The sequence below is a fragment of the Bombina bombina genome, chromosome 3 (assembly GCF_027579735.1).
Source record: "Bombina bombina isolate aBomBom1 chromosome 3, aBomBom1.pri, whole genome shotgun sequence".
In the NCBI taxonomy this organism is placed as follows: Eukaryota; Metazoa; Chordata; class Amphibia; order Anura; family Bombinatoridae; genus Bombina; species Bombina bombina.
This window is the reverse complement of record NC_069501.1, coordinates 987,696,882-987,714,385: the sequence shown is the minus strand read 5'-3', so window position 1 is coordinate 987,714,385 and position 17,504 is coordinate 987,696,882. Positions and strand designations below refer to the sequence as shown.

Genomic DNA, 17,504 nt, shown 5'->3' with positions numbered 1-17,504 from the left:
CAGGCTATACGTTTAATGTCATTTTTTTGGTTAAAAAAAATAGAACATGTCTAACTCATATTTTTAACAAAAAAAATACAAAAAAACAAACAAAAGTATAGCTATTGCAGACTAGGCAAAGACGCAAAAAATAAGACAAATGTTGAGAAATATGCATGAAAATAATAGATTAAGTTAAAAAATAAAATGCAATGTGAGAACAAAAAGGGCACATGAATGGCACAATATAGTATATCCACACAGATTAAAAGTCTGAAAGGAAAAAGTGAATGCGCAATACACCATGATGAAAATAAGAAAAAGATGTGGCGGGGAGGGGGAGTCCCAGTAGGTATATCATATGTGTATCTTTATTGCATAAAACACTGTGCCAGGAACCAAACACAATAACAACATAGGGGCACTATCACTGGAGGGGATAGAGAAAAGGAGGGGTGGAAAAAACAAAGACTTATGGTTACAGCTCCCTCTAGTGCCACATAGGGAAATAACCTACATATTTATGTAGCAAATTCAGCATAGATCTTATTATTTTCAGAGCAGATTCTTGATTTCCAGTAGCAGTTTATAAATGACATATTACTAAACCAAACATTTTCATTTCAGTTTCCATATGCGGCTAAAAATCTAGGGGTCCAGCTTTCCTGATATTAGAAAATCCTGCAGTTAAGACAGCAATAACAATGTAACGACTTGATACATGATCTCATAATGTTTTTAGTTTGTAACATGTTCAAGGCACACAAAGGCAATGTATGTTTGATGTTTGATGTTGCTCGTTCTGGGGTTGAATTTTTTTTTAATGTTACGCCTGCAAGTAAACCCATAGTGGAGCAAATCAACATCATTTAATTCAGTTTACAAACCCAAAACAGAAAACATTCATTTGTTTCAAATAATATAGGATCAGCAGAATACTCAAGTTGCTTTAGTAGTACCTATTTATTTTTAAGAGACATGATACCCAGCGTAAACTGTAACAGATAATAAACTTTTTTTTCTCATAACAGACAAAAGTTCACTTTATATAGAAAGTGTGTACAATACTGATGCCATGTATAAATGCAAGAATGTTATAGCTAGGTGAAAAAGATCCCCTAAACGGATCCTCCGGCTGCCCCCAAGCTAGCAGTACAACCTATGTAACATGCTTTCCCTTCTCATTCTACGTGTGCGTCATGATCCACAGTACAGAAGGAATTGCAGACTTGAGGGACACCACTGCGCACAGGACGTTTGACCCAGGAAGCTGGGCAGACAGACTGACTCAAGAACCACGCTTCAGAAGGATGACGTAATGGAATGCGGAATAGTTATCTCAATGGCTATACTACCCGCAACAGATTTTAAGGAAAAAATAAATAAATAAAAGATCTACCTTGGGGCCGCCAGAGAAGCCTTCTACTGGGAGCATTTTTAAATCACACAGCTATATCATTCATTAATAAATACATAAGTATTGAATACTCTTCACATATAAAGTGAACGTTATTCATTGCTTCCCGTCCCTTTAAACAATGTGAGCACAAATTTTATATTCAACAAGCTGCCTATTTAAAAACAAATGTGGAATAATTATTTGTTACATATCATAAACCATTAGATCCTGAAGCGTAATTAACATAACCCAATGTTTCCCTAACAATATTTTTAGATATAATATTTATTAGATCTTACCTCTTGTTTTTTTTATGCAGCATATTTGTTTGTCAGCAAATTATCTGAAATCCCAAATTTCAGTCCCAAAACATATACAAATCACACCATTCTTATTACCTTAAAATGATTATAACAATTTATCTAAACTCACAAAAGCACCTCTCCGTGAGCTCACCTGGTACAGGACTGGTGGTGATGGCAGCCCCTCCCTGCATTGCAGCTACGATGGCGGGACTGTGAGAGGCAGCTGAACCCAAGGGGGACGGCAAGTTAGGTGGCACTGAGGATACGGTAATGGCAGGGTTATGTAAGGCTGGGGGTGCCCCACCGACCCGACATGCAGCAGGGGGAAAGGTGCCATGCATGGAATGATGAGCAGTGTATGGGTTAGTTGGCGGACTTTGATGAATGGAGTCAACTAATTCACTACCCAGATTAAATGGGGTAGGTAGAGGCATGCTGGGATGCTGATTACCAGGCACCGGCGGCTGAGCAGGAACCGGTACTGCTGATGAGATCAATGGGTTAGAAGCCGCTTGACCTGTGAATGCACTGGAACCTATATAAAATGAGAAGCAAAGATAAAACAATTCATTATATATCAGTGATTTGTAAACTTTATCCCACCTCCATGTCAATAAAATTTAGTTATACATTCAATGTGTCTAAAACATTAATTTAAAGGAAAATAATATAAAAGTAGTATTTTTTTTTTTTAAAGATAAATTTTTTATTGAGGTTGTAAAAGACATTACATATAAGATTCACCCATGAACAATAACAACATTGTAATGAGACATACATTCTTAGCGTACAAAAAGGGCAATAAAACAGAGTGGTAATAGCTCAAGACATAAATTCTGTAAATCGCAGGAAAAGTGTTGAACCAATATCTTTATAGTATATAGCCTAGTTTATTATTTCACCAGTTTGTAAAAGGGCAAAAGAATCTATAACATGGAGCTAGTAAGTGGGAATGGTAGTCCATAGTAAGTGGAACTAGTATGTCCATAGGAGTTTCGTGTATGGTATAATGTTACCTCAGTTTTATATTATATGAAGAAGAGGAATGGTCCCCGCATTGCCTTAGAGAATATACATTGGTTTATCTATTCTAAATAGAATGGGGCTGGGGGGTTGGCTTCTTAGTTTTTGGGGAAGGGAAAATCAACGGGCAAAAGCCGCTTTAGATGAGGTGAGAGGGAAAAGGGAGAAAATGGGGAGGGGAGCCAATTAGGTTGCCAGACTGGTAAATACTTTTTGGGCCTCTAAACTTTTGAATACAAAGCAAGTTAGGATATCTCCTATCTACACAATGTACAGAAGGGGAAAGCTAAGATATGTTTTGATTTATACCACATTATACAATATATTGTTGGTCAGCTATAGTCTGCTATATTATGCTATCTTATGTACCTCTATGAGGGGACTAGATGAGATCGGGGTACAAGCTGCTATCGTGGCCGCTAGGTCAGTGCAATCTATGTTGGGGCTCACAAACCAACTATTCAAGTATGCAGACAAGTCTGATAATCATTGTTACTGGTTACTATGTATTTTCCAATCCCTCTATCCACTAAGGAGAAGTGAGGACACATGTCTCCAAGTTCAAGCAAGAGGAGATTAATTATTAAGCTACAGGAGATCAAAATTGTACTGTTCTTGAAAATAGAGATAACCAGCTCAAATACAAAAACATCCAGGTTAGTCAGGAACAAAAAAAACAAGTATTAAGTGCTTTTAGCTAGTCAGAATACAATATGTTACAGACAAGAGAAGAACAAAAATAATGGATGCTAACCCTATATGTATAGGGAGACCACTAATGCTAGGCATCTAACTAAATATAATCAAGTGGCTCTAATAGACACTATCACGAGCCCTCTGCATTTAGACATTTGTGTATCTCTGGGTTTATATGTGCACATGTATATTATGGGTTAGGTGTGCGGTTATTAGTAAATGTCTAAGACCTGGGGCTATGAAATGTATGGGTACCATCCCAAATATTATTTTGGCTGTGTTTTATAGTGAAGCCCTAGTATGTTGTCCTGGTGGCAAACAGCACACGATTTGCATAAATTAAATTAGTGCCACCAAACAAGAGAGACAGTGGTACTACATCAGGAAAACCATAACTCTAAAAAAAACAATAAAAGTTAACTAGGGGCTTTATCAATAAACATAAATATAGTTAAAAGGAGAGCTTTAAGAAGGTGAGTACTGAGAGCGGTCTAACAATGCATTTTCTACATCTCAGGAGGTCTTCTATGCATACCAATATTTAACCTAACCCATGGGCATGAGTAGATAACAGTACTAGTGTTTACGAGATATAGAATTTAAATTATATAGGGCTAGGATCATGTAAGTTAAATCAAAGGGTAACTCATGTTGGTCAGAAGCATCTATACTACATAAATACCATTAATACCTAATACTGAGCACCGCAGATCCTGTGAGAGAGTGTAGGAGGCAAACAAAGCTTATCCTATAGCCTATATAACCTTGCATGTAATAAACAACTCCCTGCATCATAAGTCAGCTTATGTCAGTAAGGAGCTAATACAACCCCCCTATGCTACCTAGCTGTATTGAACCGTACATTTTGATCACTCAAATCACCGGCCATGTGTGGGCCTGCACCCCTATGCATGGGATTTTTGGACCCTCAGCGCTATGATGATGTAGCGACTAGACAATGCCCCCATTCCCATAGGGAGAGATCGTTTCCCTGCAAAATACAAGACCTTACCTGATATAGTACTATAGTGTAAGCTTATGAAATCATGTTTAGAAATATAATTTTATATTTCTGTTTAAGGAACTCACATAACGCAAAACATTTAAAATCTATAGCCTTGTTAACAGAGTATTAAGACCCAGTTCTCTATATGGTGAGCAGCAAAGTATGAGGTATAAAGGAATATTAGTTTACTAGTTATATATTTTGACGACATTTTGGGCATTTTTTAAGTATTGTACTTAATACCATAGCATAGTGAAGTTTTAGGAATTAAGTTACTGGCATATATAGTTCAGCTAGTTAGCATCATATAAATATACCTGCATATTAATACTATAAGAAAAACAAAGAGACAGTTTTGATGAGTCCTCCAACAAATCAGCGGTGAAAGTTCTATGAGAAATCTGAACAATTTGGGTCCGTTTGTTGGGGTCGTGAGTATGACCGGGTATTAGCCAACTCCGATCTTAAGTTCGTATCTCACTCCGGTCTTACGAGAATGTCCTTTCAGAAGACTAAGACAATCAGTCTGAGCATCGTATTTGCTCTGTAGATCTGGGGTGGTGAGATTCACCCCTGAACTGCCAGTACACATCACACTGAGGCAGCGGAATAACCCACCACATCCATTGCTCTTCAGAAACTTGACACCCACCTCGCCAGACATGTTATCCTGTGACCAAGTAGTCAGCATGGGGACTTGAAGAATGGAAATCAACTCGGCCATTGGGGTAGACAGTCCGTTGCTCTCGGGTAAGTTTGTCTTGCGTAGCTGCAGGATCATATGGAGTCATCCGGTCAATGTGGGGGGGGGTTAGTGTAGAAATCTTCCGGTCTCAGAACAGCTTGTAATTTGATGATCAGCTGTTAGCCCGATGTGGGTACTATCCAGAGCTCCAAAGGTACAAGAGCATTCTGACATACGAGCCACCGGTATATTGAGCTGCTCTTGGGTTACCTGCGTGAGATCAGCGCTTGTAGTAGTAGCAAGGGCAGGAGCGGATGCAGTTTCTATCTCCTTGATAAGACTCCTGAAATGGTCTGCCAATTGGGAGCTTAAGCTGGTAAATAGCGAATCAATTCTGGTCCCCATGTTCAGAATCCCAACAGCAATGCCACTCCGCTGGGAGACGATTAAGTGACTCTATGGAAGGTAGCAAGTTGGCCGTTAGGCGGTCTCGTTCCGCCCGTCAGTTTCCACGTCGGCCAGCAAATGGCCACTCTCAGAAATCCTAGTCGGTAGGATAGAGGTGTTTAGACATTGAAGTGTTGTCCATCTATTGTCACACACTTTGTATTTAGATAGTTAGGTTATCTGGGCTTCCCAATTTTCAGTAGTGCTGAAGTATTTGGGCTAGAACGGTTGCCAAGCTTAATTTTTATAGATAATATAGCCGGAGCTGTTGTGATGTGCGACCGTTCTGCTCGAGAGTTAGCTCCACCTCCTAAAAGTAGTATTTTTAATCTGCCGTCACAGTATTTAAAGTTTCATACTCCTTTTCTTGATGTGTAAATTTCTCAGTGTAACAGTATATTGGCTGCAGATACCTGGTATACTTATTCTGTTTAACCCCTTAATGACAACTGACGTACCAGGTACGTCATGCATTAACAAGTAGTTAATGACAATGGACGTACCTGGTACGTCAGTTGTCTAGGAGAGTGCTGGAAGCGATCGCAATCGCTTCCAGCAGCTCTCAGGGTATTGCAGTGATGCCTCCATATGGAGGCATCCTGCAATACCTTTTTAGAAGACTCCGATGCAGAGAGGGCCACTCTGTGGCCCTCTCTGCACCGGTAGTTCGTTGGTGGGTGGGAGCGCAACAGGGAGGTGGGTGGGCGGCCCATCGCTACCCGGCATCCGGTTCCTAGAAGTGCAATGTGCACGCCGGGTGCCGGGAGCGTGCGGGGGCGCGCGTGCGCGCGCATTAGCTGGCCACTGACACCAATGAGGGAAGAGGGGGGGGGGGAAAGATTTATTTTTTTAAATCATATAAAAGGATCTGGGAGGGGGAGGGGGGGTAGGGGTATTGTGGGGGGCTGCTACACTACAGAAAACCCCCCAAAAAAGAAAAAAATACTTTTGTTTTTGTGCAAATTGGGTACTGGCAGACAGCTGCCAGTACCCAAGATGGCCGCAATTAGATAGGGGAGAGGGTTAGAGAGCTGGGGGGGGGGGGGGGGGGGATCATGGTGGTTGGGGCTAAGGCAGGAGTCCATCACAGCTAAAATATTTTATTTTTTTTATAAAAAAAAAAAAAAAAACTCCTTTTATTTAGTACTGGCAGACTTTCTGCCAGTACTTAAGATGGCGGGGACATTTGTGGGGTGGGGGAGGGAAGAGAGCTGTTTGGGAGGGATCAGGGGGTGGGATGTGTCAGGTGGGAGGCTGATCTCTACCCTAAAGCTAAAATTAACCCTGCAAGCTCCCTACAACCTACCTAATTAACCCCTTCACTGCTGGGCATAATTTACGTGTGGTGCGCAGCAGCATTTAGCGGCCTTCTAATTACAAAAAAGCAATGCCAAAGCCATATAAGTCTGCTATTTCTGAACAAAGGGGATCCCAAAGAAGCTTTTACAACAATTTGTGCCATAATAGCACAAGCTGTTTGTAAATAATTTCAGTGAGAAACCTAAAATTGTGAAAAATGTAAAGTTTTTTTTTTATTTGCTCGCATTTGGCGGTGAAATGGTGGAATAAAATATACCAAAATGTGCCTAGATCAATACTTTGGGTTGTCTTCTAACAAAAAATATATACATGTCAAGGGATATTCAGGTATTCCTGACAGATATCAGGGTTCCAATGTAACTAGCGCTAATTTTGAAAAAAAGTGGTTTGGAAATAGCGAAGTGCTACTTGTATTTATGGCCCTATAACTTGCAAAAAAAGCTAAGAACATGTAAACATTGGGTATTTCTAAACTCAGGACAAAATTTAGAAACTATTTAGCATGGGTGTTTTTTGGTGATTGTAGACGTGTAACAGATTTTGGGGGTCAAAGTTAGAAAAAGTGTGTTTTTTTCCATTTTTTCCTCATATTTTTTTTTTTTTTTTTAGTAAATTATAAGATATGATGAAAATAATGGTATCTTTAGAAAGTCCATTTAATGGCGAGAAAAACGGTATATAATATGTGTGGGTACAGTAAATGAGTAAGAGGAAAATTACAGCTAAACACAAACACTGCAGAAATGTAAAAATAGCCATTGTCATTAAGGGTAAGAAAATTGAAAAATGGTCCGGTCATTAAGGGGTTAATAAGAGAATCTGGGGGACCTCACTGTCTACTACCTATTTGTACATTTATTTTCCACTTGAGGAGCTGAGGACTTACCCGGTATGCCAACACTGCAACATCTGGGGATGCTACAATTGTTACTGCACTTAGTGTGTTGAATTTAAACATTATATTATTAATAACTTTCTCAGATGAAATGCATGCCCTGTTCCAGTCTCAAGAGCTCAAATACTCAATGTTGCAGATGTACTGCATACCCATATCACCAATTCCAGTACACATGCTTTGTTTTTGAATAAAAGCTTCATGTTTCTCAGCTCTTACAACTGCACTTTCATCAGGCGCACAAAATAATCAAATCATCTTCGGTGTCTATAACCTTCTTCTGCACAGGCGCTTTTTTCAAGATAGAAAGAAAAAAAGTGACAAAAACAAAGGGGTGCCAGAAGGACTATATATCATGTAGCCACAAAGTTTCTTCTTTCTTGATTCAAATAGAGCATCAAATTTTAAAAGTGACACTAAACCCAATTTTTTTCTTTCATGATTCAGATAGAGATATGCAATTTTAAAAGGGACACTAAACCCATTTCTTTCATGTAATTGGCAAGAGTCCATGAGCTAGTGACGTATGGGATATACAATCCTACCAGGAGGGGCAAAGTTTCCCAACCTCAAAATGCCTATAAATACACCCCTCGCCACACCCACAATTCAGTTTTTACAAACGTTGCCTCCTATGGAGGTGGTGAAGTAAGTTTGTGCTAAGATTTCTACGTTGATATGCGCTTCTCAGCACTGTTGAAGCCCAATTCCTCTCACAGTACAGCGAATGTCAGAGGGACGTGAAGGGAGTATCACCTATTGAATACGATGATTTCCCTAACGGGGGTCTTTTTCATGGGTTCTCTGTTATCGGTCGTAGAGATTCATCTCCTACCTCCCTTTTCAGATCGACGATATACTTTCAAATTTACCATTACCTCTACTAAAGAACTGTTTTAGTACTGGTTTGGCTATCTGCTATATGTGGATGGGTGTCTTTTGGTAAGTATGTTTTCATTTACTTAAGACACTCTCAGCTATGGTTTGGCACTTTAAGCAAATTATATAAAGTTCTAAATATATGTATTGTACTTATATTTGCCATGAGTCAGGTTCATGTATTTCCTTCTGCAGACTGTCAGTTTCATATTTGGGAATATAAACACTTTAAGAAATTTGTTTCTTACCTGGGGTTTAGTGTTTTTCAATTTGACTACTTTTGCATTTGCGGGTATTAGGCCCGCGGGTGCGTCAAATGTTAGACTTTATTGCGTAATTTTTGGCGCGAACTTTTTTGGCGCGGGAAATTACGTTTTTGACGCAACTTCGTCATTTCCGGCGTCATTTGTGACTTCGAGACCTTTCACACGGCGGCGTCATTAGTGACGCAAGTGTGTCATTTCCAGTCATTTTTGGCGCCAAAAAGGTTTACGTTACGTTGTGCGTCATACTTGGCGCCAATTTTTCTTCATTATTTCAATACCCCATTGTTGTTTGCCTCCTGCTTCCTTTTCTATCAAGAGGCCTATGCTTTTGCATTTTTTCCCATTCCTGAAACTGTCGTTTAAGGAAATAGATAATTTTGCTTTATATGTTGTTTTTTCTCTTACATTGAGCAAGATGTCCCAATCTGATCCTGTCTCTGAAGTTTCTGCTGGAACATTGCTGCCTGACATCGGTTCTACCAAAGTTAAGTGCATTTGTTGTAAAATTGTAGAAATTATTCCACCGAATGTCATTTGTAATAGTTGTCATGATAAACTTTTACATGCAGATAGTGTTTCTATCAGTAATAGTACATTGCCAGTTGCAGTTCCTTCAACTTCTAATGTGCATGATATACCTGTAAATTTTAAAGAATTTGTTTCTGAATCTATTATGAAGGCTTTGTCTGCATTTCCACCTTCTAATAAACGTAAAAGGTCTTTTAAAACTTCTCATTTAGCTGATGAAATTTCAAATGACCAACAACATAATAATTCATCCTCTTCTGATGAGGATCTATCTGAAACAGAAGATCCTTCCTCAGATATTGACACTGACAAATCTACTTATTTATTTAAAATAGAGTATATGCGTTCTTTATTAAAAGAAGTGTTAATTACTTTGGATATTAAGGTAACCAGTACTATTGACGTTCAGTCTAATAAACGTTTAAATGCTGTTTTTAAACCTCCTGTGGTTTCTCCAGGTGTTTTTCCCATTCCTGAGGCTATTTCTGATATGATTTCTAGGGAATGGAATACGCCAGGTACTTCCTTTATTCCTTCTTCAAGGTTTAAGAGATTGTATCCTTTACCAGCAAAATCTATAGAGTTTTGGGAAAAGATCCCCAAAGTTGATGGGGCTATTTCTACTCTTGCTAAACGTACCACTATTCCTATGGAAGATAGCACTTCCTTTAAGGATCCTTTAGATAGGAAGCTTGAATCTTATCTAAGGAAGGCCTATTTATATTCAGGTCATCTTCTCAGACCTGCTATTTCTTTGGGTGATGTTGCGGCTGCATCAACTTTCTGGTTGGAAAATTTAGCGCAACATGAATTGGATTCTGACATATCTAGCATTGTTCGCCTACTGCAACATGCTAATCATTTTATTTGTGATGCCATTTTTGATATTATCAAAATTGATGTTAGATCCATGTCTTTAGCTGTATTAGCTAGAAGAGCTTTGTGGTTTAAATCTTGGAATGCTGATATGACATCTAAATCTAGATTACTATCTCTTTCTTTCCAAGGTAATAATTTATTTGGTTCTCAGTTGGATTCTATTATTTCAACTATCACTGGAGGAAAAGGAGTTTTTTTGCCTCAGGATAAAAAAACCTAAGGGTAAATCTAAGGCTTCTAATCGTTTTCGTTCCTTTCGTCAGAATAAGGAACAAAAACTCAATCCTCCTCCCAAGGAATCTGCTTCCAGTTGGAAGCCTTCCTCAAATTGGAATAAATCCAAGCCATTTAGGAAACCAAAGTCTGCCCCTAAGTCCGCATGAAGGTGCGGCCCTCATTCCAGCTCAGCTGGTAGGGGGCAGATTAAGGTTTTTCAAGGATTTTTGGATAAAATCTGTCCAAAATCATTGGATTCAGAGCATTGTCTCTCAAGGGTATCGAATAGGATTCAAAGTAAGACCTCCTGTGAGAAGATTTTTTCTCTCACACATTCCTGTAAATCCAGTAAAAGCTCAGGCTTTTCTGAAGTGTGTTTCAGACCTGGAGTCTTCAGGGGTAATCATGCCAGTTCCTCCTCAGGAACAAGGTTTGGGGTTTTATTCAAACCTATTCATTGTACCAAAGAAAGAAAATTTGTTCAGACCAGTTCTGGATCTGAAAATTTTGAATCGTTATGTAAGAGTACCAACTTTCAAGATGGTGACTATAAGGACTATTCTGCCTTTTGTTCAGCAAGGACATTATATGTCCACAATAGACTTGCAGGATGCATACCTTCATATTCTGATTCATCCAGAACACTATCAGTTTCTGAGATTCTCTTTTCTAGACAAGCATTACCAATTTGTTGCTCTTCCATTTGGCCTAGCAACAGCTCCAAGAATCTTTTCAAAGGTTCTGGGTGCCCTACTATCTGTAATCAGAGAACAGGGTATTGCAGTGTTTCCTTATTTGGACGATATCTTGGTACTAGCTCAGTCTTTACATACTGCAGAATCTCACACGAATCAACTAGTGTTGTTTCTTCGGAAACATGGTTGGAGGATCAATTTACCAAAAAGTTTCTTGATTCCTCAGACAAGGGTCACCTTTTTAGGCTTCCAGATAGATTCAGTGTCCATGACTCTGTTTCTAACAGACAAGAGACGTTTAAGATTGGTCGCAGCATGTCGGCTCCTTCAGTCTCAGTCATTCCCTTCAGTGGCTATGTGCATGGAAGTTTTAGGTCTCATGACTGCAGCATCGGACGCAATCCCCTTTGCTCGTTTTCACATGAGACCTCTACAGCTTTGTATGCTGAATCAATGGTGCAGGGATTATACAAAGATATCACAATTAATATCCTTGAATCCCAATGTACGACACTCTCTGACATGGTGGATAGATCACCATCGTTTGGTTCAAGGGGCTTCTTTTGTTCGCCCAACCTGGACTGTGATCACAACAGATGCGAGTCTTTCAGGTTGGGGAGCTGTTTGGGGGTCTCTGACAGCACAAGGGGTTTGGAAATCTCAAGAGGCGAGATAACCAATAAATATTTTAGAACTCCATGCAATTCTCAGGGCTCTTCAGTTCTGGCCTCTACTAAAGAGAGAACCGTTCATTTGTTTTCAGACAGACAATATCACAACTGTGGCTTATGTCAATCATCAGGGTGGGACTCACAGTCCCCAAGCTATGAAAGAAGTATCTCGGATACTTGCTTGGACGGAATCCAGCTCCTGTCTAATCTCTGCGGTGCATATCGCAGGTGTAGACAATTGGGAGGCGGATTATCTCAGCCGCCAGACTTTACATCCAGGGGAGTGGTCTCTCCATCCAGATGTGTTTTCTCAGATTGTTCAGATGTGGGGGCTTCCAGAGATAAATCTCATGGCCTCTCATCTAAACAAGAAACTTCCCAGATACCTGTCCAGGTCCAGGGATGTTCAGGCGGAAGCAGTGGATGCGCTGACACTTCCTTGGTGTTATCAACCTGCTTACATCTTCCCGCCTCTAGTTCTCCTTCCAAGAGTGATCTCCAAAATCATCATGGAACAGTCTTTTGTGTTGCTGGTGGCTCCAGCATGGCCACACAGGTTTTGGTATGCGGATCTGGTTCGGATGTCTAGTTGCCGCCTTGGCCACTTCCGTTACGGCCGGACCTACTATCTCAAGGTCCGTTTTTCCATCAGGATCTCAAATCATTAAATTTGAAGGTATGGAAATTGAACGCTTAGTTCTAAGTCATAGAGGTTTCTCTGATTCAGTGATTAATACTATGTTACAAGCTTGTAAATCTGTCTCTAGAAAGATTTATTATAGAGTTTGGAAGACTTACATTTCATGGTGTTCTTCTCATAATTTCTCCTGGCATTCTTTTAGAATTCCTAGAATTTTTCAGTTTCTTCAGGATGGTTTGGATAAGGGTTTGCCTGCAAGTTCCTTGAAAGGACAAATCTCTGCTCTTTCTGTTTTATTTCACAGAAAAATTGCTATACTTCCTGATGTACACTGTTTTGTACAGGCTTTAGTTCGTATTAAGCCTGTCATTAAGTCAATTTCTCCTCCTTGGAGTCTTAATTTGGTTCTGAGGGCTTTACAGGCTCCTCCATTTGAACCTATGCATTCTTTGGACATTAAACTACTTTCTTGGAAAGTGTTGTTTCTTTTGGCTATCTCTTCTGCTAGAAGAGTTTCTGAGCTATCTGCTCTTTCTTGTGAGTCTCCTTTTCTGATTTTTCATCAGGATAAGGCAGTTTTGCGGATTTCTTTTCAATTTTTACCTAAGGTTGTGAATTCTAACAACATTAGTAGAGAAATTGTTGTCCCTTCTTTATGTCCTAATCCAAATAATTCTTTGGAGAGATCCTTACATTCTTTGGATGTGGTAAGAGCTTTGAAATATTATGTGGAAGCTACTAAAAATTTCAGGAAGACTTCTAGTCTATTTGTTTTATTTTCTGGTCCTAGGAAAGGTCAGAAAGCTTCTGCTATTTCCTTGGCTTCTTGGTTGAAACTTTTGATTCATCAAGCTTATTTGGAGTCGGGTCAAACCCCGCCTCAGAGAATTACAGCTCATTCTACTAGATCAGTCTCTACTTCATGGGCTTTTAAGAATGAAGCTTCAGTTGATCAGATTTGCAAAGCAGCCACTTGGTCCTCTTTGCATACATTTACTAAATTCTACCATTTTGATGTATTTGCTTCTTCGGAAGCAGTTTTTGGTAGAAAAGTTCTTCAGGCAGCTGTTTCAGTTTGATTCTTCTGCTTTTTGATTTAAGTTTTTTTCTTTCAAAAGTGAAAATAACTTATTTTTGGGTTGTGGATTATTTTCTCAGCGGAATATGGCTGTTTTTTGTTGTATTCCCTCCCTCTCTAGTGACTCTTGAGTGGAAGACTCCACATCTTTGGGTATTGATATGTCACTAGCTCATGGACTCTTGCCAATTACATGAAAGAAAACATAATTTATGTAAGAACTTACCTGATAAATTCATTTCTTTCATATTGGCAAGAGTCCATGAGGCCCACCCTTTTTATGGTGGTTATGATTTTTTGTATAAAGCACAATTATTTCCAAATTTCCATTGTTGATGCTTTCTACTCCTTTCTTTATCACCCCACTGCTTGGCTATTCGTTAAACTGAATTGTGGGTGTGGTGAGGGGTGTAATTATAGGCATTTTGAGGTTGGGAAACTTTGCCCCTCCTGGTAGGATTGTATATCCCATATGTCACTAGCTCATGGACTCTTGCCAATATGAAATAAATTAATTTATCAGGTAAGTTCTTACATAAATTATGTTTTTTGTTCGTTCATGATTCAGATAGAGCATGCAATTTTAAGCAACTTTCTAATTTACTCCTATTATCAATTATTTTTGGTATCTTTATTTGAAAAGCAGGAATGAAAGCTTAGGAGCCGGCCCATTTTTGGTTCAGCACTTTGGTACAGCTTGCAGATTGGTGTCTAGATGTAGTCACCAATCAGCAAGCGTTATCCAGGGTGCTGAACAACAAATGGGCCGGCTCCTAAGTTTTCATTCCTGCTTTTTCAAATAAAGATACCAAGAGAATGAAGAAAAATTGATAATAGGAGTAAATTAGAAAGTTGCTTAACCCCTTAAGGACAAGGCCATTTTTCAATTTCTTTCCCTTAAGGACCAGGGCTATTTTTACATTTCTGCGGTGTTTGTGTTTAGCTGTAATTTTCCGCTTACTCATTTACTGTACCCACACATATTATATACTGTTTTTCTCACCATTAAATAGACTTTCTAAAGATACCATTATTTTCATCATATCTTATAATTTACTATAAAATGTTTTTATAAAATATGAGGAAAAAATGGAAAAAAACACACTTTTTCTAACTTTGACCCCCAAAATCTGTTACTCATCTACAACCACCAAAAAACACCCATGCTAAATAGTTTCTAAAATTTGTCCTGAGTTTAGAAATACCCAATGTTTACATGTTCTTTGCTTTTTTTGAAAGTTATAGGGCATAGGGTTATAAGTAGCACTATGCTATTTCCAAACCACTTTTTCCCCCCAAATTAGCGCTAGTTACATTGGGACACTGATATCTTTCAGGAATTCCTGAATATCCCTTGACATGTATATATATTTTTTTAGAAGACATCCCAAAGTATTGATTGATTTTCGTATATTTCATGCCACCATTTCACCGCCAAATGAGATCAAATAATTTTTTTTTTCACTTTTTCACAAATTTTTTTACACAAACTTTAGGTTTCTCACTGAAATTATTTGCAAACAACTTGTGCAATTATGGCATAAATGGTTGTAAACACTTCTCTGGGATCCCATTTGTTCAGACATAGCAGACATATATGGCTTTGTAGTGTAGTAACCAACCCAAAGTATTGATCTAGGCCCATTTTGGTATATTTCATGCCACCATTTCCCCGCCAAATGCAATCAAATAATAAAAAAAAAAACGTTCACTTTTTCACAAACTTTAGGTTTCTCACTGAAATCTTTTACAAACAACTTGTGCAATTATGGCACAAATGGTTGTGAATGCTTCTCTGGGATCCCCTTTGTTCAGAAATAGCAGACATATATGGCTTTGACGTTGCTTTTTGGTAATTAGAAGGCCTCTAAATACCGCTGCGCATCACACGTGTATTATGTCTAGCAGTGAAGGGGTTAATTAGGTAGCTTGTAGGGAGCTTGCAGGGTTAATTTTAGCTTTAATGTAGAGATCAGCCTCCCAACTGATGCATCACACCCCCTGATCCCTCCCAAACAGCTCTCTTCCCTCCCCCACCCCACAATTGTCCCCGCCATCTTAAGTACTGTCAGAAAGTCTGCCAGTACTAAAATAAAAGGTATTTTGTTTTAGCATATTTACATTTGATGTGTAGGATCCCCCTTAGCCCCCAACCTCCCTGATCCCCCCCAAACAGCTCTCTTACCCCCCCCCCTCTACCTTATTGGTAGGCAGCTTGGGTACTGGCAGCTGTCTGCCAGTACCCAGTTTACTAAGAAAATGATTTTTTTTTATTTTTTTCTGTAGTGTAGCTTCCCCCCCAAAGACCAACCCCCCACCCCTCCCAGATCCCTTAGATGCTTTTTTAAATTAAATTTTACCCCACTCTATCCCACTTTTATTCAAAAAAAATTCTGTAGTGTAGCCGTTCCCACCGCTTCCACCCTGTGCACGCGCCCGCCCCCCATGCACACGCTCGCGCCTCCGTGTGCACGCCACCGGCTATCCTGCCCCCCTCGACGTCATAGGGCACATCGATGGCCGCCCACCCGCCTCCCACGTCAGCTCCCACACACCAACGATACCGGTCATCGATGTCCGGTGCAGAGAGGGCCACAGAGTGGCTCTCTCTACATCGGATGTCCAAGGGGTGTTATTGCAGGATGCCTCGATATCGATGCATCACTGCAATAACCGGAAAGCGGCTGGAAGCGATCAGGATCGCTTCCAGCCGCTTTCGTACAGGGTATGTCGCTGATCTTTAAAGACCAGTTTGTGCAAGACGTACCCTGTACGACATGAGTCGTTAAGGGGTTAAAATTGCATACTCTATCTGAACCATAAAAGAAAAAAACATAATTTATGCTTACCTGATAAATTTATTTCTCTTGTAGTGTATCCAGTCCACGGATCATCCATTACTTATGGGATATTCTCCTTCCCAACAGGAAGTTGCAAGAGTCCACCCACAGCAGAGCTGCTATATAGCTCCTCCCCTAACTGCCATAACCAGTCATTCGACCGAAAACATGCAGAGAAAGGAAAAACCATAGGGTGCAGTGGTGACTGTAGTTTAAATGAAAAAATTACCTGCCTTAAAATGACAGGGAGGGCCGTGGACTGGATACACTACAAGAGAAATAAATTTATCAGGTAAGCATAAATTATGTTTTCTCTTGTTAAGTGTATCCAGTCCACGGATCATCCATTACTTATGGGATACCAATACCAAAGCTAAAGTACACGGATGAAGGGAGGGACAAGGCAGGTACTTAAACGGAAGGTACCACTGCACGAAAAAAAACCTCTCTCCCAAAAATAGCCTCCGAAGAAGCAAAGTATGAAGCGCAGACCAAGACGCCGTCTTGTAAATCTGTTCAACAGAAGCCTCATTTTAAAAAGGCCCAAGTGAAAGCCACAGCTCTAGTAGAATGAGCTGTAATCCCTTCAGGAGGCTGCTGTCCAGCAGTCTCATAAGCTAAACGAATTATGCTTTTTAACCAAAAAGAAAGAGAGGTTGCTGAAGTCTTTTGACCTCTCCTCTGTCCAGAGTAGACAACAAACAAAGTAAATGTTTGATGAAAATCTGAAGTAGCTTGTAAGCAAAAGCTTTAAAGCACGAAACTCGTTCCAATTGTGTAATAGACGTTCCTTCTTTAAAGAAGGATTAGGATACAAGAATGGAACAACACTCTTGTTAGGTACCACCTTAGGTAAAAAACCCAGGTTTGATACGCAGGATTACCTTATGCGTACGGAGGACCAGATAAGGAGAATCACATTGTAAAGCAGATAACTTGGAGACTCTACGAGTCGAGGAAATAGCTACCAAAAAGGAACTTTCCAAGATAAAAAGTTTTATATCTATGGAATGAAGAGGTTCAAACGGAACTCCTTGAAGAACCTTAATAATCAGGT

At 39.6% G+C, this 17,504-nt stretch overlaps 1 protein-coding gene across 1 annotated transcript in view; it reads right to left on the bottom strand.

Annotated features, from left to right (window-relative positions):
• The window catches only part of SMARCC2 (SWI/SNF related, matrix associated, actin dependent regulator of chromatin subfamily c member 2), a 422,396-nt gene that overhangs the window by 2,481 nt on the left and 402,411 nt on the right, over positions 1 to 17,504 (bottom strand). The window contains 1 exon segment of the mRNA XM_053708105.1: positions 1,835 to 2,218. Coding sequence (XP_053564080.1) covers positions 1,835 to 2,218 — 384 coding nt within the window.